The sequence below is a fragment of the Oncorhynchus clarkii genome, chromosome 20 (assembly GCF_045791955.1).
Source record: "Oncorhynchus clarkii lewisi isolate Uvic-CL-2024 chromosome 20, UVic_Ocla_1.0, whole genome shotgun sequence".
NCBI classification, from domain to species: domain Eukaryota; kingdom Metazoa; phylum Chordata; class Actinopteri; order Salmoniformes; family Salmonidae; genus Oncorhynchus; species Oncorhynchus clarkii.
The window spans coordinates 11,719,351-11,746,473 of record NC_092166.1 but is presented as its reverse complement, the minus strand read 5'-3'; the positions used below and the strand labels follow the sequence as shown (position 1 = coordinate 11,746,473).

General features: G+C 40.2%; 1 protein-coding gene and 1 pseudogene across 1 annotated transcript; both read left to right on the top strand.

Moving 5' to 3' along the window:
• Nucleotides 1–5,415: 5,415 nt before the first annotated feature.
• LOC139376819 (solute carrier organic anion transporter family member 2A1-like) lies at nt 5,416–13,663 on the top strand (annotated as a pseudogene).
• A 3,993-nt stretch (nt 13,664–17,656) lies between these two features.
• LOC139377270 (ras-related protein Rab-6B-like) lies at nt 17,657–26,462 on the top strand. The gene is made up of 8 exons (XM_071120275.1): nt 17,657–17,804; nt 20,690–20,748; nt 21,057–21,110; nt 21,422–21,527; nt 21,781–21,892; nt 23,644–23,737; nt 24,039–24,105; nt 25,602–26,462. Exons 1-8 carry the CDS (start codon nt 17,735–17,737, stop codon nt 25,664–25,666), a joined length of 627 nt encoding a protein of 208 aa, XP_070976376.1. The 5' UTR covers nt 17,657–17,734; the 3' UTR covers nt 25,667–26,462.
• Nucleotides 26,463–27,123: the final 661 nt, after the last annotated feature.

Here is a 27,123-nt window from a genome sequence, read left to right as displayed (position 1 = left end):
TCTACTATTATTCTGACATTTCACATTCTTAAAATAAAGTGGTGATCCTAGCTGACCTAAGGCAGGGAATTTGTACTAGGATTAAATGTCAGGATTTGTGAAAACTGAGTTTAAATGTATTTGGCTAAGGTGTATGTAAACTTCCGATTTCAACTGTACATCCACATAGCCATTGGTCTACTCAGCAGAGGCTGGTGGGAGGAGCTATAAGAGGATTGGCTCGTTATGGCTGAAATGGAACAGAGTCAAACATGGTTTACATATATTTGTTTACCATTACAACGAGCCCATCCTCCTATTGCTCCTCCCACCAGTCTCCTTTGATTTACTTCCTCATCCCTGGACATCCAATCCCACCGTTGAATAATTAACACTCAGAAGGCCCTATCTGAGTTGTGACTATGGGCTGCTATTGCTGTTGTTTCTCTTTGCTTATTTGAGCTGTTCTTGACATAATATGGACATGGTCTTTTATCAAATAGGGCTATCTTCTGTATACCACCTCTACCTTGTCACAACACAACTGATTGGCTCAAACGCATTAAGAAGGAAAGAAATTCCACAAATTAACTTTTAAGAAGGCACACCTGTTAATTGGAATGCGTTCCAGGTGACTATCTCATGACGCTAGTTGTGAGAATGCCAAGAGTGTGCAAAGCTGTCATCAAGGCAGAAGGGGGCTACTTTGAAGAATCTATTTTGGTTACTACATAATTCCGTATGTTTTATTTCATAGTTTGTCTTCACTATTCTACAATGTAGGGAATAGTAAAAATAAAGAAAAACCCTGCAATGAGTAGGTGTTCACACTTTTAATTGGTACTGTGAATATGCAGCAGAGGGTGGAGAGGGAGATCAGCAGTCTCGGGTATCGGTTAGGAGTTTGAGGTCCAACTCTTGAGACAAGAGCGCATCGTTGTTCTGTTCCTGAAGTCGGTGTAAGCCATCTCCATGAGAGCCAGGGTGAGATAGGAGGCGGTCGAACGAGGCAGTGGTCGACACAATGAACTCGACACTGTCAGGGATACAACATTGGACGACAACACAACTGGGGATGCCACACCGGACCAGCTCTCTCTTCCACTTCTACCACGTAAAAACTGCCATGGACAAGAGGGTCAACACCCGTATTCTCCGATATCCCCAAGCCAGCATCGCCCCACCACCTCTTGCCCCGAGCACTTCCTGCCTCCCCAGGTGATCTACGACAGCCTGACCATTGACCTTTACATGCTGGGCTACTTCCACATCCTGGAGCAGGAGTTGACAGCTGAGGAGCTGAAAATGAGGGCACCTGATGTGAGACGATGTCTTCTACCACGTAGGGGGTTTCCCATGGGAGACCGTCAGGGACTTCCACAAGGCGGTCCTCCAGGAGATCCAGGAAGGGAAGCGGCTGTGGCTTGACAGATTTGAGGACATCAAAGCCCCGTTCTTTGGGACTGCTGCAGCACATGGAAGGTATAATCCAGGGGGCACCAGAGAGTGTCAGTGTCTGGGCACAAGGCTAGTTCATAGTGTAGACTGTCAGTCCGGAAGAAAAGCTTCAAAAGTGTAGCAGTGCCACAGAATTTTCCTGTTTCAGCAACAACAAGATCTGTAAATACATCAACCACAGCCTGCTTTCTGTAAGGATTTCAAACATTAGTCCTGGTTTTCACTTTGTCTTTTGATATTTTTTTGTAAAACTTGTTTGTGTTGTTAGACTGTTCAGTGCATTTTGGGGCTTTTGGAGAGACTATTAATTCAGAATGAGTGTGCATGAGTGTTATGTCATTGCAAATCAATTGAAAGAAGCTCAATACATCCTTGATCATGATATCATTACAGCTTTTAGATTGTTGATTTATGTTGGATATTAAATGCCCTAATCAGCCGTTTTTATATCAATATAAAATAATTTCTGGTAACAATTAAGTGCATTACTGTAATAGATTTCCATTAAAATGGGCCCCCCAAAAATGTTAAAGCAAGAATTTTGCTTGGACTGTCTGAGAATAGTCTGAGTGGGGAGGGACAAATTTAAACTAGCTGTTATTGGCAGAGGTTTGGAATTGGTCTACTAACCAATTTACCTCATGGTGATGTCACCATGGAAAGCCCATGCAAACCTGCTGATTAGAAAGTCCTTTCTAGATTGTATTTTCAACCTGGGACTATCAGCACCCCCCTTTGACCTCAGAACAGACTCAATTGGTCTGAGCATGGAATCTGCAAGGTGTCGAACGCTTTCCCCAGGGATGCTGGCCTGTGTTGACTCCAATGCTTCCCACAGTTGTGTCAAGTCGGCTGGATGTCCTTTGGGTGGTGGTACTTTCTTTATACATTCGGGAAACTGTTGAGGGTAAAAAAAAACAGCAGCGTTGCAGTTCTTGACACATTCAAACCACTGTGCCTGGCACCTACTACCATATCCTGTTCAAAGGCACTTATATATTTTGTCTTGCCCTTTCACCCTCTGATTGACACACATACACAATCCACAATCTATCTCATGGAAAGTCTGTTTTACATCAATAGTTTTATGTGTTTTAAAATCAGCAATAACATAAGCCCCTATAATCTGATGTCTGCCCAAGTACAAATTACAAACTGTTTTTGCATTGACTCATTATAACAGTGCCTAATGCTATACTGAACAACAATATAAATGCAACATGCAACAATTTCAAACATTTTACTGAGTTACAGTTGTCGTGTCTTTGGCTATGCCGGATTAAGCGATATGACATGCTATTCTATAAAATAATTTATCCGGAATTAATATCACCTGATTGAGCTAATCATGTAAATGTAAATAACTAGAGAGTCGGGGCACCACAAAATAATATTTATAGAGCTGTTATCTTCCGAATAAACTCTTAAAGACCTAGTAATATTTTACATCAATAGCAATCAATATCAATCGTCATCTTAATTCAGTCTCATCTGAAAGTTGTACATTCTTGGTTATCTGCACGAACCCTGGCTAACAATTTGAATCAGCAATACAAAATTGGGTTTAATTATTTATTTACTAAATACCTAACTAATCACACAGAATTACACATACACATAATTAAATCATAACTTGATTACAAATTACGTCATTGTCACGTTCTGACCATAGTTCTTTTGTATTTTCTTTGTTTTAGTGTGGTCAGGGTGTGAGTTGGGTGGGCAGTCTATGTTTTCTGTTTCTATGTGGGGTTTCTTGTTTGGCCTGATATGGTTCTCAATCAGAGGCAGGTGTTAGTAATTGTCTCTGATTGGGAACCATATTTAGGTAGAATGTTTTCTGTTGGGGTTTGTGAGTGGTTATTTTCAGTCTTTGTGTGTCTGCACCAGATAGAACTGTTTCACTTTGTTGTTTTGTGTTTTTGAAGTGTTCAGTTTTCCATTAAAAAGATGAACCCTAACCACGCTGCGCTTTGGTCCTCTCTATCTCCAGACGACAACCGTTACAGTCATACAGGAAAACGTCCCTAGCGGGCGGAACAGATATGACAGCTTGTTACACAAAGGAAAAGGGCTGGGTTTGAGTGAAAGAGCGGGAAGACTGAGGGACACAGGGAGAAGCTGTGCTATCGTAAATACAGTATCTGATGCATCCTAAATTACCGCACATTTGAAAAAGGAAAATGCAACAAATGTTTTCTCTGAGCTGCGCTTTGGTAGGTTGGTGGTAGATGGAAGGCTGTGTTGCCAAACCGAGTCCTTTGAAGAATGTCTCTGGTTGTCAATTGGATACGTTGTAGTAACGTCATTGGGTGATAGACGGGATACTCTGTCTGTTCCTTCCTAACCCTCGTTGCATCTGCTGTTGCTAACTCAACGGCTAGGAGGTATCACTTCTGTAGTGAATAAGAGTTCAAAGTTCATACCATTCGCAACCAAAGCTCACACTGATGTTGGCTTCGTTCTGTAGTTATTATCTGAACCATTCTGACATCGGACCGTCGTCCTACATCCTCGGAACAGGAAGTTATATTGTCATCAAGGGCTTATATAGGAAGGGAGAGGAGGCCGTGTTTGAAAAGTTTTATAGCCCATGTCCCTTCACAGGGGTGGGCCACTGATTGAGCAGAGCCCTGTCTTATGAAAACCCAAATCTCACATTTTAGAAGCTAAAATCACATTTCATCCCATCACGAATAATTTCATATTCAAGCATTTAAATTGAACAACAATTCCATGTGAATCTGATAACTCTGATGTGTAGACTTTCCACTGTAGAGTTTATGTCCTCTTATCATTGATGAGAATGTCTCAGATGACAACCGAACTGACATCATATTCATTAAGTACCACCGCATATGTTCAATTGTTCGGATTACCAGAATATAGGTCATTTCCCCCCATCTACTGATGTTTCCAGAATCTCTATGTTAACCAAGGGTTTTGCAAATGTAACCTCAGTAGGGTAGAGAGAGGAAAAAGGGGGGAAGAGGTATTTATGACTGTCATTAACCTATCCCCCAGGCCAACGTCATGACACAGTTCATATAAAGAAATCAGTCACTTTCTGGTGTGAGTCTAGACTTCTTCAGTTCCACGTGTTGCACGGACTGCAAAATGTCTATATTCATGCTCAAAGTAAAGATCAAAAATAGTTTGCCCTCATTCTGTAGCCACAGCAAGATATCATATGTAGACAAACGTCTACCAGAGATAAAACGGCCAAGAATCTTCTTCTCTCTTCATCTCTCTTTCTCTCTCTGTCTCTCTTCGTCTCTCTTTCTCTCTCTCTGTCTCTCTCTCTCTTCGCCTCTCTCTCTCTCTGTCTCTCTCTCTTCGTCTCTCTTTCTCTCTGTCTCTCTCTCTTCGCCTCTCTCTCTGTCTCTCTCTCTCTTCACCTCTCTCTCTGTCTCTCTCTCTCTTCGCCTCTCTCTCTCTCTCTCTCTCTCTCTTGCTTTGCCTCTCTTTCTCTCTCTCTCTGCCTCTCTTCGTCTCTTTTTCTCTCTGTCTCTCTCTTCGTCTCGCTTTCTTTCTCTCTCTCTGTCTCGCTCGTTGTCTCTCTCTGTCTCTCTCTCTCTGTCTTTCTTTCTCTCTCTCTGTCTCTCTCTTTGCCTCTCTTTCTCTCTCTCTCTGTCTCTGTCATTCTTTCTGTCTCTCTCTCTTAGTTTCTCTCTTTGTCTCTCTGTCTCTGTCTCTGTCTCTCTCTTTTTGTCTCTCTCTCTTCGTTTCTCTCTTCGTCTCTCTTTCTGTCTCTCTCTGTTTCTCTCTTCCTCTCTCTTTCTGTCTCTCTCTTCGTCTCTCGTTCTGTCTCTCTCTGTTTGTCTCTCTCTTCCTCTCTCTTTCTGTCTCTCTCTCTTCGTCTCTATTTCTGTCTCTCTCTGTTTGTCTCTGTCTCTGTTTCTGTCTCTCTCTCTTTGTCTCTCTCTTCCTCTCTTTCTGTCTCTCTCTCTTTGTCTCTCTCTTCGTCTCTATTTCTGCATGTCTCCTTTCTTCTTTATCTCTCTACCCCCTCTCTACAACCCCTCTCTACCCCCTCTCTACCCCCTCTCTACCCCCCTCTCTACCCCCTCTCTACACCCCTCTCTCCATTCTCTTCCTCCCTCACTGTCCCCCAAGCTATTTGTGCTGTGTCACAGTCTGCTCCAGCTCATCCAGCTGCTGCAAAGTGCCTACGTCAAGAGCTGCATCACCACCATAGAGCACCCCTCCGGTTTCAACAGCACATCTACAGTATGGGCACCATCTCCTCCCTGCATGAGGTACAGCACCTCTTCCGTTCTCAACTGGGATAGCAAGTCATACGTAATTGCAAAATCTCTCCAGCACTAGCTGGAGGGAATGTTATTAATATTTTTCATAATTTCATAATGAATACACTTTTTTTAAACAGCTGAAAATACGGTGTATCTATGACAAACATTTTTGTTATATTTCAGTCTTTATGGATGTACAGAGCATTTGGAAAGTATTCAGGCCGCTTGACTTTTTCCACATTTTGATACAGCCTTTTTCTAAAAACTGATTAAATGTTTTTTCCCCCTTACACACAATACCCAATAATGACAAAGCAAAAACAGTTTTTATAAACTTTAACAAATGTATAAAAAACATTAAAATGGAATTATCACATTTACACCCTTTACTCAGTACATTGTTGAAGCACCTTTGGCAGCGATTACAGCCTCGAGTCTTCTTGGGTATGACACTACAAGCTTGGCACAACTGTATTTGGGGAGTTTCCACCATTCTTCTCTGCAGATCCCCTAAAGCTCTGTCAGGTTGAATGGGGAGTGTCGCTACACAGCTATTTTCAGGTCTCTCCAGAGATGTTTGATCGGGTTCAAGTCTGGGCTCTGGCTGGGCCACTCAAGGACATTTCGAAGCCACTCCTGCATTGTCTTGGCTGTGTGCTTAGGGTTGTTGTCCTGTTGGAAGGTGAACCTTTGCCTGAGCGCTCTGGAGTAGGTTTTCATCAAGGATCTCTCTGCACTTTGCGCCGTTTATCTTTTTCTCCATCCTGACTCGTCTCCCAGTCCCTGCCGCTGAAAAACATCCCCACTGCATGATGCTGCCACCACCATGCTTCACCGTAGGGATGGTGCCAGGTTTCCTCAAGATGTGACACTTGGCATTTCGGCCAAAGAGTTCAATCTTGGTTTCGTTAGACAAGAGAATCTTGTTTCTCATGGTCAGAGTCCTTTATGTGCCTTTTGACAAACTCCAAGCGGGCTGTCTTTTACTGAGGAGTGGCTTCCGTCTGGCCCCTCTACCATAAATGCCTGATTGGTGGAGTGCTGCAGAGATGGTTGTCCTTCTGGAAGGTTCTCCCATCTCCACAGACAAACTTTGGAGCCCTGCCAGAGTGACCATTGGGTTCTATTTTCTGTAAGCCCATAACCATATGTGTGAGGTGTATACTTTTGTTTCAAAGTAGATGTGTTTTAAGATGACTAAGAAACACTCTAATTTATCCCACTGTAGTAAGCCCACTGGGCTGTGACTGCATGTGTGTGTCCTGCAGGGAACATGGTGCTAGTGGTGTTTGTCAGTCACTTTAGGAGCCGGGTCCAACGGCCTCATTTCAATGGCCTGGGAGGGCTGTTCATGTCCTGTGCTGCTGCCACCCTGACCTTACCTCACTTCCTGTCCAAGCCCTACCAGTGTCACTCTATGTTAGCTGGTAAGAAGACAAACCCAAATATTTTACTCAATATATTACAGTGCATTTTTGCCAAAATTCAAAGCATTACAGTGCAGGAAGTCCATGACACTAGTTTGACTATGAATACAGGTGTAATTGTGTTGCTCTGGCGGGCTCATGATAGCATCCTCTAGAGAAAACCTTGAAGAATTATATTCTCAGTTAGAGTTTAACAATATAACAATGTATATTATTTCAACAGGTTATCAAGCGATTATTTTGTAAATCCTCAGTCACTGAATACAGTATATATATATATCAAATCAAATTGTATTTGTCATGTGCGCCAAATACAACAGGTGTAGACCTTACAGTGAAATGCTTACTTACAGGCTCTAACCAATGGCGTGGAGAAAAAAAACACACAAAAAACAAATATGTGTGTGTGTGTGTGTGTAGGTAAGTAAAGAAATAAAGTAAAGAAATAAAACAACAGTAAAAAGACATTTGAAAATAAGAGTAGCAAGGCTATATACAGACACCTGTTAGTCAGGCTTATTGAGGTAGTATGTACATGTAGGTATCGTTAAAGTGACTATTCATATATGATGAACAGAGAGTAGCAGTAGCATAAAAAGAGGGGGTGGTGGGACACAATGCAGATAGCCCGGTTAGCCAATGTGCGGGAGCACTGGTTGGTCAGGCCATTTAGGTAGTATGTACATGAATGTATAGCTAAAGTGACTATGCATATAAGATAAACAGAGAGTAGCAGCAGCGTAAAAGAGGGGTTGGGGGGGCACACAATGCAAATAGTCCGGGTAACCATTTTGTTACCTGTTCAGGAGTCTATGGCTTGGGGGTAAAAACTGTTGAGAACTCCGGTAACGCTTGCCATGCGGTAGTAGAGAGAACAGTCTATGACTGGGGGTGGCTGGGGTCTTTGACAATTTTTAGGGCCTTCTTCTGACACCGCCTGGTGTAGAGGTCCTGGATGGCAGGCAGCTTTGCCCCAGTGTTGTACTCGGCCGGACGCACTACCCTCTGAAGTGCCTTGCGGTCGGAGGCCAAGCAATTGCTGTACCAGGCAGTGATGCAACCGGTCAGGATGCTCTCGATGTTGCAACTGCAGATGCTTTTGGGGATCTCAGGACCCATGCCAAATGTTTTTATTTTCCTGAGGGGGAATAGGCTTTGTCGTGCCCTCTTCACAACTGTCTTGGTGTGTTTGGACCATTCTAGTTTGTTGTTGATGTGGACACCAAGGAATTTGAAGCTCTCAACTAGAGGTCGACCGATGAATCGGAATGGGCGATTAATTAGGGCCGATTTCAAGTTTTCATAACAATCGGAAATTGGTATTTTTGGACACCGATTTGGCCGATATTTTTTTATATCTTTAATTAAAAAACTTTACACTTTTATTTAACTAGGCAAGTCAGTTAAGAATGTTCTTATTTTCAATGACGGCCTAGGAACGGTGGGTTAACTGCCTTGTTCAGGGGCAGAGCGACAGATTTTTAGCTTGTCAGCTCGGGGATTCAATCTTGCAACCTTTCAGTTATCTAGTCCAACTCCCTAACCACCTGCCTCACCAGGAGCCTGCCTGTTACTCGAATGCAGTAAGAAGCCAAGGTAAGTTGCTAGCTAGCATTAAACTTATCTTATAAAAAACAATCAATCAATAAATCAATCATAATCACTAGTTAACTACACATGGTTGATGATAATTACTAGTTTATCTAGCGTGTCCTGTGCATTCGCGGAAAAAGGACTGTCGTTGCTCCAACGTGTACCTAACCATAAACATCAATGCCTTTCTTAAAATCAATACACAGAAGTATATATTTTTAAACCTGCATATTTAGCTAAAAGAAATCCAGGTTAGCAGGAAATATTAACCAGGTGTAATTGTGTCACCTCTTTTGCGTTCATTGCACGCAGAGTCACGGAATATGCGATAATAAACGTTTTGTTTTCGAAATGATAGTTTCCGGATTTGACCATATTAATGACCAAAGGCTCGTATTTCTGTGTGTTATTATGTTATAATTAAGTCTATGATTTGATATTTGATAGAGCAGTCTGGCTGAGCGATGGTAGGCGGCAGCAGGCTCGTAAGCATTCATTCAAACAGCACTTTAGTGCGTTTTGCCAGCAACTCTTCACTGTGCTTCAAGCATTGCGCTGTTTATGACTTCAAGCCTATCAACTCCCAAGATGAGGCTGGTGTAACCGAAGTGAAATGGCTAGCTAGTTAGCGCGCGCTAATAGCGTTTCAAACGTCACTCGCTCTGAGACTTGGAGTAGTTGTTCCCCTTGCTCTGCATGGGTAACGCTGCTTCGAGGGTGGCTGTTGTCGATGTGTTCCTCGTTCGAGTCCAGGTAGGGGCGAGGAGAGGGACGGAAGCTATACTGTTACACTGGCAATACTAAAGTGCCTATATGAACATCCAATAGTCAAAGATATATGGAATACAAATGGTATAGAGAGAAATAGTCCTACAAATACTATATTAACTACAACCTAAATCCTCTTACCTTGGAATATTGAAGTCTCATGTTAAAAGGAACCACCAGCTTTCATATGTTCTCATGTTCTAAGCGAGGAACTTAAACGTTAGCTTTTTTACATGGCACATATTGCACTTTTACTTTCTTCTCCAACACTTTGTTTTTGCATTATTTCAACCAAATTGAACATGTTTCATTATTTATTTGAGGCTAAATTGATTTTTTTGAGGTATTATATTAAGTTAAAATAAGTGTTAATTCAGTATTGTTGTAATTGTCATTATTACAAATAATAAATAAAATAAAAAAAATGTCAGATTCATCTGTATCGGCTTTTTTGGTCCTCCAATAATCGGTATCGGTATCGGCGTTGAAAAATAATAATCGGTCGACCTCTACTCTCAACCTGCTCCACTACAGCACCGTCGATGAGAATGGGGATGTGCTCGGTGCTCCTTTTCCTGTATTCCACAATCATTTCTTTAGTCTTGGTTACGTTGAGGGATAGGTTGTTATTCTGGCACCACCCGGCCAGGTCTCTGACCTCCTCCCTATAGGCTGTCTCGTCGTTGTCGGTGATCAGGCCTACTACTGTTGTGTCGTCAGCAAACTTAATGATGGTGTTGGAGTCGTGCCTGGCCATGCAGTCGTGGGTGAACAGGGAGTACAGGAGGGGACTGAGCACGCACCCCTGTGGAGCTCCAGTGTCTTCATCGGAAGAATCCCGGAACATGTTCCAGTCTGTGATAGCAAAACAACCCTGTAGTTTAGCATCTGCTTCATCTGATCATTTTTTTTATAGACAGAGTCACTGGTGCTTCCTGCTTTAATTTTTGCTTGTAAGCAGGAATCAGGAGGATAGAGTTGTGGTCGGATTTACCAAATAGAGGGCGAGGGAGAGCTCTGTACGCATTTCTGTGTGGGGAGTACAGATGATCTAGAATTTTTTTCCCTCTGGTTGCACATTTAACATGTTGATAGAACTGATTTAAGTTTCCCTGCATTAAAGTCTGCTGCCACTAGGAGCGCCGCCCCTGGGTAAGTGGTTTCCTGTTTGCTTATTTCCTTATACAGCTTATACTAAAACCGGTCAAAGGTTTTAGAACACCTACTGTACTCATTCAAGGGTTTTTCTTAATTTTTACTATTTTCTACATTGTAGAATAATAGTGAAGACATAAAAACTATGAATTAAAACATATGGAATTATGTAGTAACCAAAAAAGTGTTAAACAAATCTAAATATATTTTATATTTGAGATTCTTCAAATAGCCACCTTGATGACATGCACATTATTGGCATTCTCTCAACCAGCTTCATGAGGTAGTCACCTGGAATGCAGTTAAATTAGCAGGTGTTCCTTCTTAAAAGTGAATTTGTGGAATTTCTTTCCTTCTTAATGCATTTGAGACAATCAGTTGTGTTGTGACAAGGTTGTGGGGGTATACAGAAGATAGCCCTATTTGGTAAAAGACCAAGTCCATAATATGGCAAGAACAGCTTGCCATAATAAGCAAAGAGAAACGACAGTCCATCATTACTTTAAGACATGAAGGGCAGTCAATCAAGAACATTTCAAGAACTTTGATCGTTTCTTCAAGTGCAGTCGCAAAAACCATCAAGTATTTAACGATTGTTGTCCTCTTCGGATGAGGAGGAAGTAGGAAGGATCAGACCAAAACGCAGCGTGGTAAGTGTCCAAGTTAATTTAAAAAAATAAACTGAACACTGCAATAACCAAAAAACAACAAAGAGAGAGCGTGAACGAAACGAAACAGTTCTGTAAGGTGAAGACACACAAAACAGAAAACAACTACCCACAAACACAGATGGTAACAGGCTACCTAAGTATGGTTCTCAATCAGAGACAACGATAGACAGCTGCCTCTGATTGGGAACCATACCAGGCCAAACACAGAAATACAAAACATAGAACAAAAACATAGAATGCCCACCCCAACTCACGCCCTGACCAAACCAAAAATAGAGACATAAAAAAAAAACTAAGGTCAGGACGTGACAAAGTGCTATGATGAAACTGGCTCTCATGAGGACCGCCACAGGAATAGAAGACCCAGAGTTACCTCTGCTGCAGAGGATAAGTTCATTAGAGTTACAAGCCTCAGAAAGTGCAACCCAAATAAATGCTTCACAGAGTTAAAGTAACAGACACATCTCAACATCAACTGATCAGAGGAGACTGTGTGAATCAGGCCTTCATGGTATAATTGCTGTAAAGAAACCACTAATAAAGGGCACCAATAAGAAGAATAGACTTGGCAATAGACATTAGACCGGTGGAAATTTGTCCTTTGGTCTGGAGTCCAAATTGGAGATTTTTGGTTCCAACCGCCGTGTCTTTGTGAGACGCAGTGTGGGTGAACGGATGATCTCCGCATGTGTATTTCCCTCTGTAAAGCATGGAAGAGGAGGTGTTATGTTGTGGGGTGCTTTGTTGTTGACACTGTCTGTGGTTTATTTACAATTCAAGGCACACTTAACCAGCATGGCTACCACAGCATTCTGCAGCGATACGCCATCTCATCTGGTTTGGGCTTAGTGGGACTATCATTTGTTTTTCAACAGGACAATGAGCCAACACACATCCAGGCTGTGTAAGGGCTATTTGACCAAGAAGGAGAGTGATGGAGTGCTGCGTCAGATGACCTGGCCTCCACAATCCCCCAACCTCAACCAAATTGAGATGGTTTGGGATGAGTCGGACCGCAGAGTGAAGGAAAAGCAGCCAACAAGTGCTCAGCAGATGTGGGAACTCTTGGTAAAGCATTCCAGCTGAAGCTGGTTGAGAGAATGCCAAGAGTGTGCAAAGCTGTCATCAAGGCAAAGGGTGGCTATTTGACAAATCTCAAATATAAAATATACTTTGATTTCTTTAAAACGTTTTTGGTTACTACATGATTCCATATGTTCTATTTCATAGTTTTGATGTCTTCACTACTATTCTACAATGTAGAAAATAGTAAAAATAAAGAAAAACCCTTGAATGAGTAGGTTTTCAAAACAAAATTGACGGGTAGTGTAAATATATATATATTTAAATGTTTTTGTACTTCATGTGTATGGGTTGGCACAAGCAATAATAACGCTCACTGCATGTTTCTCAAAAATACTGAACAGATTACAGAGAAATATATGCATGTGTTGTTGTTTTTAGCCGAAGGGTTGTGGGACGTGTGTGTTCCCAGGGAGAACTCCTCTGCCCCTGAGGTGTGCAGACAGGGGGGCAGCGGACACCCCTCTGAGGAGCGGACACAGTGGCTGACCCTGGCTGCTTCCCAGGTGCTGTTTGGCATCTCCTATGTGGACGTTGGTAAGCTACTGCTACAGTACTGCCTGAATCTATAATGAAGTTTCTAATAGGAGAACCAGACAAAATGTTAATTGACACATTCTTTAGCTAAAAAAAATAATAATTATCACGTGCTTCGTAAACAACAGGTGTAGACTAACAGTGAAATGTTTTGTTGTGAAATGTTTTGTTGAGGATATTGATTTGATCTGAGCGTTTTATCAATGAAATCATTTCTAGGGGTTCATTGAATCTGGCCCTGGTGATGAGTTATATTTTAAGTATCACCTGGTTGATATTTTATTCACAATTAATTTATTGTGTCTTCCAGCCACCCCGTTCGCCATCTCTGTTTTTGGGCCAGCCTTCTGGTACCTCCTGGGTTCCATGATGCTCTGAATCTATGTAGACGTGGACAAGATAGTTTTAAGAATGTCACTGCTCCACCGTTAGTAATAAGAAGAGCACATACAGCCAGAAAAATATGAAGCAATGACTTTCAAATTCAATGGAATTTTCCCCTATCATTATCTCTCTGCTCCTGTCCCGATAACCCCCGTATTCTCCCTCATCCTCTCCATCCATTAATCTTCTTCCCCATCCCCTCTTCCCTATTCTCCTCCATCCCTCTCTCCCCCATCCCTCTTCCACCCTAAACCCAACTGTGACCTCCACCCTGTTGGTTCTCTCCAGGGGCATCAACCTGCCCACTGTTGCTGTAGGGCTGCTGCTGGGCGGGGTGGTGATGAAGCTGTGTTAGGTACCTCTCTCCCTCTCCATCCTGCTCTGTGTACCTCTCGTCTTCATGGGCTGTTCCACTCAGAGAGTGGCAGGGGTCAACATGGGCTACAGTGACACACTGGACCAGTGGACTGTATGAAAATACCCCTCATTACTGTGTGGCACTTTACTGTGGGACATTTGTTTCCTTTGGCGGTACAAATCCTAACTCAATTATTAATGTTCAGTCTCCCTATGCTGTCTCTACGTCATTCACTTTATATAGACCACTGACTGCATTGTGTACTCAACATGTTGCACCGTTGTAGCCAAAGCAACCATCACTGATAGGTTGGCAAATATTCTAGTCTGTTCTATTCTGTTATTATTTTACCAGGTTTCTCCCTCTCTGTAACTCCAACTGTTCCTGTCTGAATGATGTCTTTAACCCTGTGTGTAGAGTCAACAGCACAGAGTACATCTCTCTCTGTCACACTGGCTGCACTAATGTCACTACCGACCCACTAAATTCTCACAGAGTCCAGGTACTGAATAGTTCATCCTTGAGTTATATCACTATATCAAATCCCCTGTCAAATCTTCATTGTTCCACCTCCACAATATTTCCAAAGTCAGGTCCTCCCTCTCCCGTCCTGCCGCTGAAACCCTCATACATGCATTAATCTCCTACTCTACCGGCATCAACGCAAGCTCCCTCTATAAGCTCCAGATCTTTCAGAACTCTGTAGCCCGACTCCTCCAGCCCAAAGTCCTGGCAGCACATCACCCCCATCCTCCATAAACTCCACTGGCTTCCTGTCTCTCAACGCATTAACTACAAGATCCTCCTTCTGACGTACAAAGCTCTTCTCCACATTGCCCCCCCCCCCCCTCCCTCTCCCTTACCAACCCACACGCTCACTCTGTTCCACCACAGCAGGCCACCTTGCCGTTCCCAAGTCCAAGCTCCACGGCTCTGGAACTCCCTCCCTCCAGCCATCTGTGACTCTAAGCCCATCACCATCGTTCAGTCCCTCCTAAAGCTTTTCCCTGCTTAAACACCTCCCCCTTCTCTTTGTTTCATGTTTCTGTTTCTCCCTGCTGCTAGTCTGGTGTTGCCTTGTTTGATCTGTTAAGTTTCTACAATTGTAAAGCGATTTTGGGTCCTTGAAAAGTGCTACAAAAGTCCCATAGATTATTATTATACGATATTATTACTATTAGAGATTATTATTATTATTATTATATATTATTATTATTAGAGATTATTGTTGTATATTATTATTATAGATCATTATTATAGATTATTATTATTATGATATATTATTATTAGAGATTGTAATTACTGTATATTATTATGATATATTATTATTATTATATATTATTACTATATATTATTATTATATATTATTATTATATATTATTACTATATATTATTATTATATATTATTATTATTATATATTATTATTATTATAGGTTATTACTATATATTATTATTATATATTATTATTATTATAGATTATTATTATAGATTATTATTATTATGATATATTATTATTATATATTATTATTATTAGAGATTATTATTATAGATTATTATTATTATGATATATTATTATTAGAGATTGTAATTACTGTATATTATTATTATATATGATTATTATTATATATTATTACTATATATTATTATTATATATTATTATTATATATTATTACTATATATTATTATTATATATTATTATTATATATTATTATTATATATTATTACTATATATTATTATTATATATTATTATTATTATATATTATTACTATATATTATTATTATATATTATTATTATATATTATTATTATATATTATTATATATTATTATTATTATATATTATTACTATATATTATTATTATATATTATTATTATATATTATTATTATATATTATTACTATATATTATTATTATATATTATTATTATTATATATTATTACTATATATTATTATTATATATTATTATTATATATTATTACTATATATTATTATTATATATTATTATTATTATATATTATTACCATATATTATTATTATATATTATTATTATATATTATTATTATATATTATTATAGATTATTATTATTATATGTTATTACTATATATTATTATTATATATTATTATTATTATAGGTTATTTTTTTATTATTATAGATTATTATTATAGATTATTTTTTAGAGATTATTATTAGAGATTATTATTATAATATATTATAATATAATGACAGCATCCCCATATAATGCTGTCATGGGTAAGGGCACTGCCCATCCAGGTTCCTCTGCTAAGAGCAACCCCCATCTCCTGCCCTCCATGATCCTCATGGTCTTCACTGTATTCATCCCACAACCCCATCTACACTGAACAAAAATTAAAACAAAACATGTAAAGTGTTGGTCCCATGTTTCATGAGCTGAGAAAAAAAAATCCCAGAAACGTTCTCTCAAATTTTGTTCACACATTTGTTTAGATCCCTGTTAATGAGCATTTCTCCTTTGCCAAGATAATCCATCCACCTGACAGGTGGGGAGTATTTATGTCTGTAATAAAGCCTTTTTGTGGGGAAAAATTCATTAGATTTGGCTGGACCTGGCTCCCAAGTGGGTGGGCCTATGCCCTCCAAGGCCCACCCATTGCTGCACCCCTGCCCAGTCATTTGAAATCCATAGATTAGGGCCTAATGAATTTATTTAAATTGACCTATTTCCTTATATTAACTGTAACTCAGTAAAATCTTTGAAATTGTTGCATGTTGCATTTATATTTTTGTTCAGTATAGATTCCAAATATGTTTCAACCCATACATTTCATATATACTTCAGCCTGGCTGCCAGCCCTTGCTGTGTTTAAGCTGGCCATTGACTACTCCTGTGTCTGGTGGAAGCAGGCCTGTGGGAATAAACTGAGCGCCTGCGGTTACTACTACAACAAACAACATCCTTTGGATCAGGTGCAGATGCACTTGATGTGCTTGTAAATTAGGGGTCACCACGAACAAAGTCTTGTTGTCCTTCTTATTTTGTGAACGTTTTATTTACACATTTTAGCAATTTAGCAGATGCTCGTATCCAGAGCAACTTACAGGAGCGGTTCGGGTTAAGTGCCTTGTTAAAGGTCCCATCGGCAGATGTTTATCCTAGTCAGTTTTGGGGATTCGAACCAGCAACCTTTCGGGTTATTGGGCTACAGGTGGGTTATAAGTGCCTTGGGTCAGTGCTCTTATTCCTGGCTGGCTGGAGATTACAGCCATCACAGGCCTAGCCTGAGTATTGAGAAGGAGCCTGGGAGGCCGGAGTAAGAGGAAGGCACTGAGCCTGACAGGGTCAAGGCCATTGGTTCCTTCAGCTCAAGTTAGATCACAATACTGGAAACACTATGGTTGCAGGTTCAATTCCCGCATTGGCCAATTTAGCTGAATATGTGCCACTGTCAATGACAGCTCTGTTAGTCACTTTGGATAAAAGTGCCTGGTAAATGACCATATTATTATATTACGTAGTATCAACATTGAAGATTTTATTTTGAACTATAATACAAATTAACATAGCACTTTCTTCCATTTTGAAGGGACTTTTGATAACTTCATATGGTTTTGATAAAGGGATGTTTTCGGTTTGTTTATCATGAAAAACGCTATATGCTACGGGTTTATTGTACGGTATTCGCATGTTTTTAATTTTATGAGGATTTGTATCAATGACACTATTTGTGAATGAATGTGAATGTCATATTACCATAACAAATTGTTTATAATACAATGTGTTTGGAAATAAAACTAACCCGAAAACACAGCTATTGCATTACGTTACTTACTTTTCTGAAAATGTATACACTGTGTAAATGTAAGGAATAACGTTAGAAAATGCCATAATATTTCAGAAGGTGAGAGAACGAATAAGGTGAGGTCGCGCACAGGCGCACACGCATCCTAAATTGACAGGACGATGCTGAGCTGCATTCCCATCATCATATGAGCAGAGGAGGATCCCAACACACCGATAGTGAAAGAAACAACGCCTCTGGATCAGAAAACCTGTATTATAATCCGATAGAGCTTTATCGCTGTAACCATGTCCGCCGGAGGAGACTTGGGGAACCCTCTGAGGAAATTTAAACTCGTCTTTTTAGGAGAACAGAGCGGTGAGTCGAGCATTTTGGAGAGCCTTGGCTTGGAGACTTGCTTGGTTATCAGTTGCCAAACACGCTAATGCATCCTGAAGGCCATAACTGTGTTATTTGGTCTATTTGAAAGTTTCCACTATTTTGTAAATGTTTTGAGAGGTTGTGTAATATGTTAGCTCAATCAACCAATTCACCGGTTCCTGTCACGATTTTGTTTTTGTAGAAAATTTGATTAGTCATCCATTGTGATCTAAAACGTCATGAAATAAATCTATCTTCCCGGTTTTCCAGATGTTAATATTTCATTTAAACCAATTTCTCTATTTAAACATGTTTTATTTGAATGTATCATTGGTATTAGAGAAATAATATAGTAGACGACGTGAAATACGAATTTGGATGTTTTGATGTGGTGCAGTGACCGGCAGAAAGATTCGTTCTGTTCCAAGATTATAATAACATGTTATCACAGTTCCATCGTTGATTATAGGCGTAAATGTAACATTAAAATATATGACATGACAAGCTATAATTTTTTGTTAGGTTTAAAAGGGATAAATAGACCAACAGTTTCCATGTGTCAGTTCGGGACACACCCAGGTTGGCGATGTCTGTAGAATGTATAAACCTCGCAGTCACTGTCTCCAATCTCGGTCACTTGACTCACAGTTCCGTAACATAATGATAGTCACGAATGGTTTTTCCGTTTCGTAACATGATGCTGTATTCAATAATTCAATCATTTAGGGAACAATGACTGTTTACGTGGTTGATATGGCACAGATTCAGGAGTCTAGATCGATAAATGGTTTAGCGCTATAAACCTCTTGGAATATGTGGTCACTGGTCAGACATCAGACAGTCGGAATGGCTATACACATTTCGGTACGATCATGGAAGTGAAAAATACTAGTGGTTTATTTGTAATAGAATGGATGCTATGTGTGTGTGTGTGTGTGTGTGTGTGTGTGTGTGTGTGTACTGTATGTACGTGTGTGTGTCTGTGTTTGTGTGTGTGTGTGTGTGTGTGTGTGTGTGTGTGTGTGTGTATATATGCATGTATGTATTTGATTTAAAAAATCAAGGGGTCTGAATGCTTTCTGAAGGCACTATATGTACAGTGCATCAGGAAAGTTTTCAGACCCCTTCCCTTTTTCCACATTTTGTTACGTTACAGCCTTATTCTAAAATGTATTACATAAAACATCAATCTATGCACAATACCCCATAATGACATGATTTGGAAAGGCTCACACCTGTCTATATAAGGTCCCACAGTTGACAGTGTATTTCAGAGCAAAAACCAAGCCATGAGGTCAAAGGAATTTTCTGTATAGCTCTGAGACAGGATTGTGTCAAGGCACAGATCTGGGGAAGTGTAGCAAAACATTTCTGCAGCGTTGAAGGTCCACAAGAACACAGTGGCCTCCATCATTCTTAAATGGAAGAAGTTTGGAACCAAACTCTTCCTAGAGCTGGCCGCCCGGCCAAACTGAGCAATCGGGGAGAAGGGCCTTGGTCAGGGAGGTGACCAAGAACCCAATGGTCACTCTGACTGAGCTCCAGAGTTCGTCTGTGGAGATGGGAGAATCTTCCAGAAGGACAACCATCTCTGCAGCACTCCACCAATCAGGCCTTTATGGTAGAGTGGCCAGATGGAAGCCACTCCTCAGTAAAAGGCATATGACAGTCCGCTTGGAGTTTGCCAAAAGGCACCTAAAGGACTCTCAGACCATGAGAAACAAGATTCTCTGGTCTGATGAAACCAAGATTGAACTATTTGTTCTGAATGCCAAGTGTCATGTCTGGAAGAAACCTGGTACCATCCCTTAGGTGAAGCATGGAGGTGGCAGCATCATGCTAAGGGGGATTATTTTAATCGGCAGGGACTGGGAGAAGAGTCAGGATCGAGGGAAAGATGAACGAGCAAAGTACAGAGAGATCCTTGATGAAAACCTGCTCCAGTGCGCTTCAGTTTTTTATTTTGTATACATTTGCAAAAATGTCTAAAGCTGTTTTTGCTTTGTTGTTATGGGGTATTGTGTGTAGATTGATGAGAAAATCCCCCCAATTTAATCAATTTTAAAATGAGGCCGTAACATGTCAATGCGTATGAATACTTTCTGAATGCACTGTATGTATGTATGTATGTATGTATGTATGTATGTATGTATGTATGTATGTACTGTATGTATGTATGTATGTATGTATGTATGTATGTACTGTATCTACTGTATGTACGTATGTATGTATGTATGTATGTACGTATGTGAATGTACTGTATGTATGTATGTATGTATGTATGTACTGTATGTATGTATGTATGTATGTATGTGAATGTACTGTATGTATGTATGTATGTATGTATGTATGTATGTATGTATGTATGTACTGTATGTACTGTATGTACTGTATGTATGTACTGTATCTACTGTATGTATGTATGTATGTATGTATGTATGTATGTATGTATGTACTGTATGTATGTATGTATGTATGTATGTATGTATGTATGTACTGTATCTACTGTATGTACGTATGTATGTATGTATGTATGTATGTATGTATGTACGTATGTGAATGTACTGTATGTATGTATGTATGTATGTATGTATGTATGTATGTATGTACTGTATGTACTGTATGTACTGTATGTATGTACTGTATCTACTGTATGTATGTATGTATGTACTGTATGTACTGTATGTACTGTATGTATGTACTGTATCTACTGTATGTATGTATGTATGTATGTATGTATGTATGTATGTATGTATGTATGTATGTATGTGCTGTATCTACTGTATGTATGTATGTATGTATGTATGTATGTATGTATGTATGTATGTACTGTGTGTATGTATGTACTGTATGTTCACCCTCGTGTTCTGTTCATCTTCCAGTGGGGAAAACATCACTGATCACCAGGTTCATGTACGACAGCTTCGACAACACATATCAGGTAAAACTTGGCTCCTTTATTTAATGTTCAGGTACAAACAAATTACAGGACATAAATTACAAACAAATTACAGGACATCAATTAGAGTACAAAGTACAAAGGGCAATACAAATCTAATTACCATAGATTGGATTAGATGTCAGTGTTTGGCCTAAACACTGAATAGCTTTTTATGTTTCCTATCTATCACAATACATATTTTCTTTTGTGAATAACAAACTATAGAGGGTGAAACACTGTACCCTGTAGGACACATTTTTATTGTTCTATTATTCCTAACATCACTTTCCTGTTGTTTTATTTGACAGGCAACCATTGGGATTGACTTCTTATCGAAGACCATGTACCTGGAGGACCGAACAGTAAGAAACTTAGTCAGTTTCCTGAAAGGAACACACAGATCAACACAGACTACATTATTTCTACACTTTTAGTGGCTAACTAGTACAATAGCATTCCAGCCATTAAAATGAGCCCATCCTCCTACAGCTCCACCAGCCTCCACTGAACTATACATACTTGTACATACTACATACTAATTACATCGATGAGGCATTCATAAATGAGAATGTATTCTCATTTAACTTACCTGGTGAAATGAACTTAAGTAAATGTCTTAATACAGAGTTGTTGTTTAGCCAGTACTGTATCTCTGTGTATGCTATCTATCTAGGTGAGGCTGCAGCTGTGGGATACAGCTGGCCAGGAGCGCTTCAGGAGTCTGATTCCTAGCTACATACGGGACTCTACTGTCGCTGTGGTGGTGTATGACATCACAAGTGAGCATTACAACTCACACAACAAGCAGAACCACACACACACACACACACACGCACGCACACACACGCACGCACACACACACGCACACACACACACCACACACACACACACACACACACACACACACACACACACACACACACACACACACACACACACACACACACACACTGTGTACTATAGGGGCTTGTCATTTTGGTGTACACAGTAAAATACAGTAAAAAGGTTGTAAATTACGTATTTCCTCTACAGACATGAACTCGTTCCAGCAGACCTGTAAGTGGATTGATGACGTTCGAACAGAGAGGGGCAGTGATGTCATCATCATGTTAGTGGGCAACAAGACAGACCTGGAGGAGAAGAGGTAGGTCTAGTTCAGGGTTCCCCAACTGGCAGCCTGCAGGCCGAATTCGGCCCACGGGTGGTAATATTTGGCCCCCCAAGTTGTTGGACATAATTTTTATTTATTTAATCTTCATTTAACTAGGCGAGTCAGTTAAGAACAAATTCTTATTTACAATGACGTCCTAGGAACAGTGGGTTAACTGCCTTGTTCAGGGGCAGAACAACATATTTGTACCTTGTCAGCTCGGGGATTCAATCTAGCAACATTTCGGTTACTGGCCTAATGTTCTAATCACTAGGCCACCTGCCACCCTAGAACTGTAAGACTGTAAAAACAACAGGAAATCAGCTCCAAGTTATTTTAATGTAAGAAATCTGTTCCCAAGTGTTCCCATGCATACTAGAAAGACACATGATTGTATACAAATGTAAGCAAGGTTTGTAATGATTATGTTTTAGTCAAACATTATATCTGTGTGGGCTTCTTGCGGTCAATTTGTACTCTACAAATTTTAGTAATTAGTAATTATGTATTATGTATTATGTATTATAATTTAGTAATTATGTTCCGGCCCCCCGACCATCCTCAAAAAAAATGTGTCCCATGGCTGAAACTAGTTGATGATCCCTGTCTGAAACTAGTTGATGATCTGTGGCTGAAACTAGTTGATGATCCATGTCTGAAACTAGTTGATGATCTGTGGCTGAAACTAGTTGATGATCTGTGGCTGAAACTAGTTGATGATCTGTGGCTGTAACTAGTTGATGATACCTGTCTGAAACTAGTTGATGATCTTTGGCTGAAACTAGTTGATGATCTTTGGCTGAAACTAGTTGATGATCTTTGTCTGAAACTGGTTGATGATCCCTGTCTGAAACTAGTTGATGATCTTTGGCTGAAACTAGTTGATGATCCCTGTCTGAAACTAGTTGATGATCCCTGTCTGAAACTAGTTGATGATCTTTGGCTGAAACTAGTTGATGATCCCTGTCTGAAACTAGTTGATGATCCCTGTCTGAAACTAGTTGATGATCTTTGGCTGAAACTAGTTGATGATCCCTGTCTGAAACTAGTTGATGATCCCTGCTCTAGTTTATATCTGATAAATGTATTACATTTACACTGACCTTACAAAACATTAGGAACCCATGCTCTTAGCATGACATAGACCGACCAGGTGAATCCAGATGAAAGCTATGATCCCTTATTTATGTCACTTTCTAAATCCTCTTCAATCAGTGTAGATGAAGGGAGGGAGACAGGTTAAAGGATGATTTTTAATCCTCGAGACAATTGACATATGGATTGTGTATGCGTGCAATTCAGAGGGTGAATGGGCAAGATAAAATATTTAAGTGCCTTTGAATGTTGTATGGTAGTAGGTGACAAACGCACCTGTTTTATGTGTCAATAACTGCAACGGTGCTGGGTTTTTCACGCTCAACAGTTTCCTTTGTGTATCAAGAATGGTCCACCACCCAAAGGACTTTCAGCCAATTTGACACAAGTGTAGGAAGCATTGAAGTCAACACGGGCCAGCATCCCTGTATAAGCTTTCCGGAGGGGTAGTTTGTCTGCCTTAATGCTACTTTTTCAATCCCTTTAAATTGATTATATATGCATTTACAGCGTGAACATGAGTCACCTGATTTGATTCAATTGTGCATCAATTGTTCAACGTCATTGGTTCTACATAAACCGTTTAAGATGTCTAACAAGTATTTCCCTTGAAACATTTGAATGCATGCTATGGTCTGATTCTCCCACAGGCAAATCACTATTGAGGCGGGAGAGCAGAGAGCCAAAGAACTGAATGTGATGTTCATCGAAACTAGTGCCAAGACAGGCACCAATGTCAAACAGGTGATTCTTGCTATATAAATTTAGCATTTCTTAATTAGGCTGTCAACATTTCAGAATTTTAGCTTCTTAATTTGCTTCATGTCACTCACTCAAACATAAGATTTAGATTGTGGAAATTCTTTCTAGTATGTCTTTTTATTATGTTAGTTTGATTCAATTTTTTCTAACTATTTCCCCTCCTCTCTCACTCTCTCTCTTCCTCCCTCTCTCTTTCACTTCCTCCCTCTTCCTCCCTCCCTCTCTTTCTCTCCCTCTCTCTCTCTCTCCCTCTCTCCCTCCCTCTCGCTCCCTCCCTCTACAGCTGTTTCGGCGTGTTGCAGCAACCTTACCTGGGATGGAGAGTTTGGACGATGTGAACCCTGAAGGCAGTATCCTTTAGAACAGAGAGAGTGAGTGACTCAACACGGTTAATCAAGGCTCAGAACAACAAAGAGAAACTCAGTAGAGGGAACGAATCCTTTAACTCATCGTGGTTGCTGGTACGGTAATAAAGAAGTAGGCAGAAATCGGCTGCCATCTCCAGTGCAGTGAACCCGTAATATGATCAGTTTGTATGGAATCTATACTGCCCTACAAAGTTCACGAACTACGTTATGGTACTTCATGATGTATTTTGATCGATTGGCTTGTTCTTGTTTCAGGTAACTAAATACCACATTAATCAGATAACCTACCTGGCCTTTACAACAGATGAAAGGTTTTGTAGGGCAGCATAGGACAAGGGGAAAGGATCCCCCCTAATGATGGTATAGCAGGATAGCAGCGTAGTGACGGTATAGTAGGGTAGGCCCCTGCACCTAGGGAGTAGAGCCCTGCACGGGCATGAAATTTAAGCCTGAGCCCTTCCAATACCCACGACATTCAGGCCCTACCGTTCCCTGGCCCGTACCGTTAGCTTCTCCTCCCTGTCTGTCCCCCGCTCTATCCCTGCACTGCTGCGTTTATCTGCTCCAATACGCTCTCTACATGTGTGAGTATCCATAACAATGGCTCCGCTTGGCTGCTCACCAGACGAGAGGGACTGACTGAGTTGGCTGCTCACCAGACGAGAGAGGGACTGACTGAGTTGGTTGCTCACCAGACGAGAGAGGGACTGACTGAGTTGGCTGCTCACCAGACGAGAGAGGGACTGACTGAGTTGGCTTCTCACCAGACAAGAGAGGGACTGACTGAGTTGGCTGCTCACCAGACAAGAGAGGGACTGACTGAGTTGGCTGCTCACCAGACGAGAGAGGGACTGACTGAGTTGGCTGCTCACCAGACGAGAGAGGGACTGACTGAGTTGGCTGCTCACCAGACGAGAGAGGGACTGACTGAGTTGTTAAGTAGCTTCTTTAGATCACTCTAAACTATGTCAAAAGTGTGAAATAATCTCTCCAGTTGAAGCACTTCTGACACCGTGTTATAATGTTAAGAGATGATTGTACAGAGACACTGTGAATAAGAGCAGGAGGGTGTGAATGGCTCAGCTTCAAAATGTTATTGATCAATTGAATAATTCTTGAAAATGATACCCAAGCCTGGCCAATACCCTAGTTATTGATTTAAAAAACAGTCCCTTCCTAACCCGATGTATAATGTCAGGGCCCTTAGGGCTCGAGTTGGGTAGCAGAGCTGTACTAGGGAGACATGATGAATACACTATTGTGGTTGGAAGGAGGGCGTACTGTAGTTCCATATAGTGTGGAATTGTGTGATCGTGTGTGTGGGTGTGAGAGAGAAAGAAAGAGGGTCTATTATATTGCATTAAAGTCATTTTTGTTGATGTTATGTGACAGTTTTGTTATTTAGAATGGAATATGCAGATAATGTTTAACCATTTTCTATGTATTCCCCAAGTTTTCCTTAATTGGACACTTTCCAGTGATTGACATAAAGCTGGACAAACCAGCAGAACCCACTGTCCCAGAGGGCGGGTGCTCGTGTTAATGCATAGCTGTCGGACATCTTTCTTCACACCATAGGCTTGTTGTGTTGCTTCCTACTGGTTAGCTTCCAGTTGGCTTTTCTGATTGGATATTTGGCCTTACACCGTATATATCCGATTAGACGAATCAAGTGTTATTTCAGTCTTCAGTTGTAAAATATTGTATACTTTGTCAATATGTAGCTAAGTGCCGGACAAGAAAAAAAAACAAAAAAAACAAAAATGGAAAATGGAATGAAACTTGAATTATTTTCGCCGTTATGTTTTGTATTTTTTTATATAAAAGGGAAAGCACCAAAAATGAGGCTTAAATGGGGAGAAGTGGGCCAGTCCATTTTCAAGATGGCTGCCCTATCTGAATGTCTGCAGCACGCATGCACGCTGATCTCATGCCTCTCCTCTGGCTCTCGAACCCCGGAGCTGCTCGACTAACTTAGAATGTTTTATAGCGTAATAATAGCATACTCATATCAACAATGTGTCCCAATTCATATTCCCCACAGGAGTTGCTTTACCGTAGATTCACCCTTAAGTTACTGTAGCTGTGAAAATGTGTAACTCTCAATGGGCAACTTTTATAGAACAACTGTGCTGTGGTACAAGAAGAAGAAGCCAATGGAATTTCACATTCCCTCCCCGTTCCCCCGGCAACACATAACGATCCACTGTACTGCACTGTATATAATAATGTAATATGTATGTCGTGAACGTCCCTTAGTAAAAGTGGTCATTGTTCACCGGTATGAATAATCTAACAATGTTTAATGATTAATAAATAAAAGATTAAAAGGGCTTCACTCTAACCATCCACACTTACCCATTTCATAATGGTCTCGTCTTTCAAGTGTCTCTTTTGCTTTACTCGTCGTTATATTTATGATCCTTTCAAATACATACTGTATATCAGACTAAGTCAGAATATAACATGTTTTAATTCTACATAACATGATCCTCTCATTTACAGTTCAAATCAAATGTTATTTGTCACATGCTCTGAATACAACAGGTGTAGTAGACCTTACCATGAAATGCTTACTTTAAAGCCTTTAACCAACAACGCAGTTCAAGAAAAGTTAAAAATATTTACTAAATAAACTAAAGTAAAAATAGTAAAATAAAAAAATAACGAGGCTATATACAGGGGGTACCGGTATCGAGTCAATAACTATTAAATGATGTTGGGCATAGTGGGCACATGGTGGGGGGGAAATGGAGACCATGGTTGGAGACTATTACCTATTTGACACTACCAGGGGTTTAACCTGCTTTGGAAAGCAAAAGTCAAATTGAAAACATAATTGGCAATATTGATTTTCATTAATAGCAAGCTAGGACTGATGGTTTGCTTAGCTAATCTACTGTAGCAAGTCTGTTTGGTTAGGTTAACTACTGTAACTATCTAGGAAACTTGCCAGCTAGCTACTTTTTCATTTCTAGCAGAAAGTGTTATAGCCGTGGT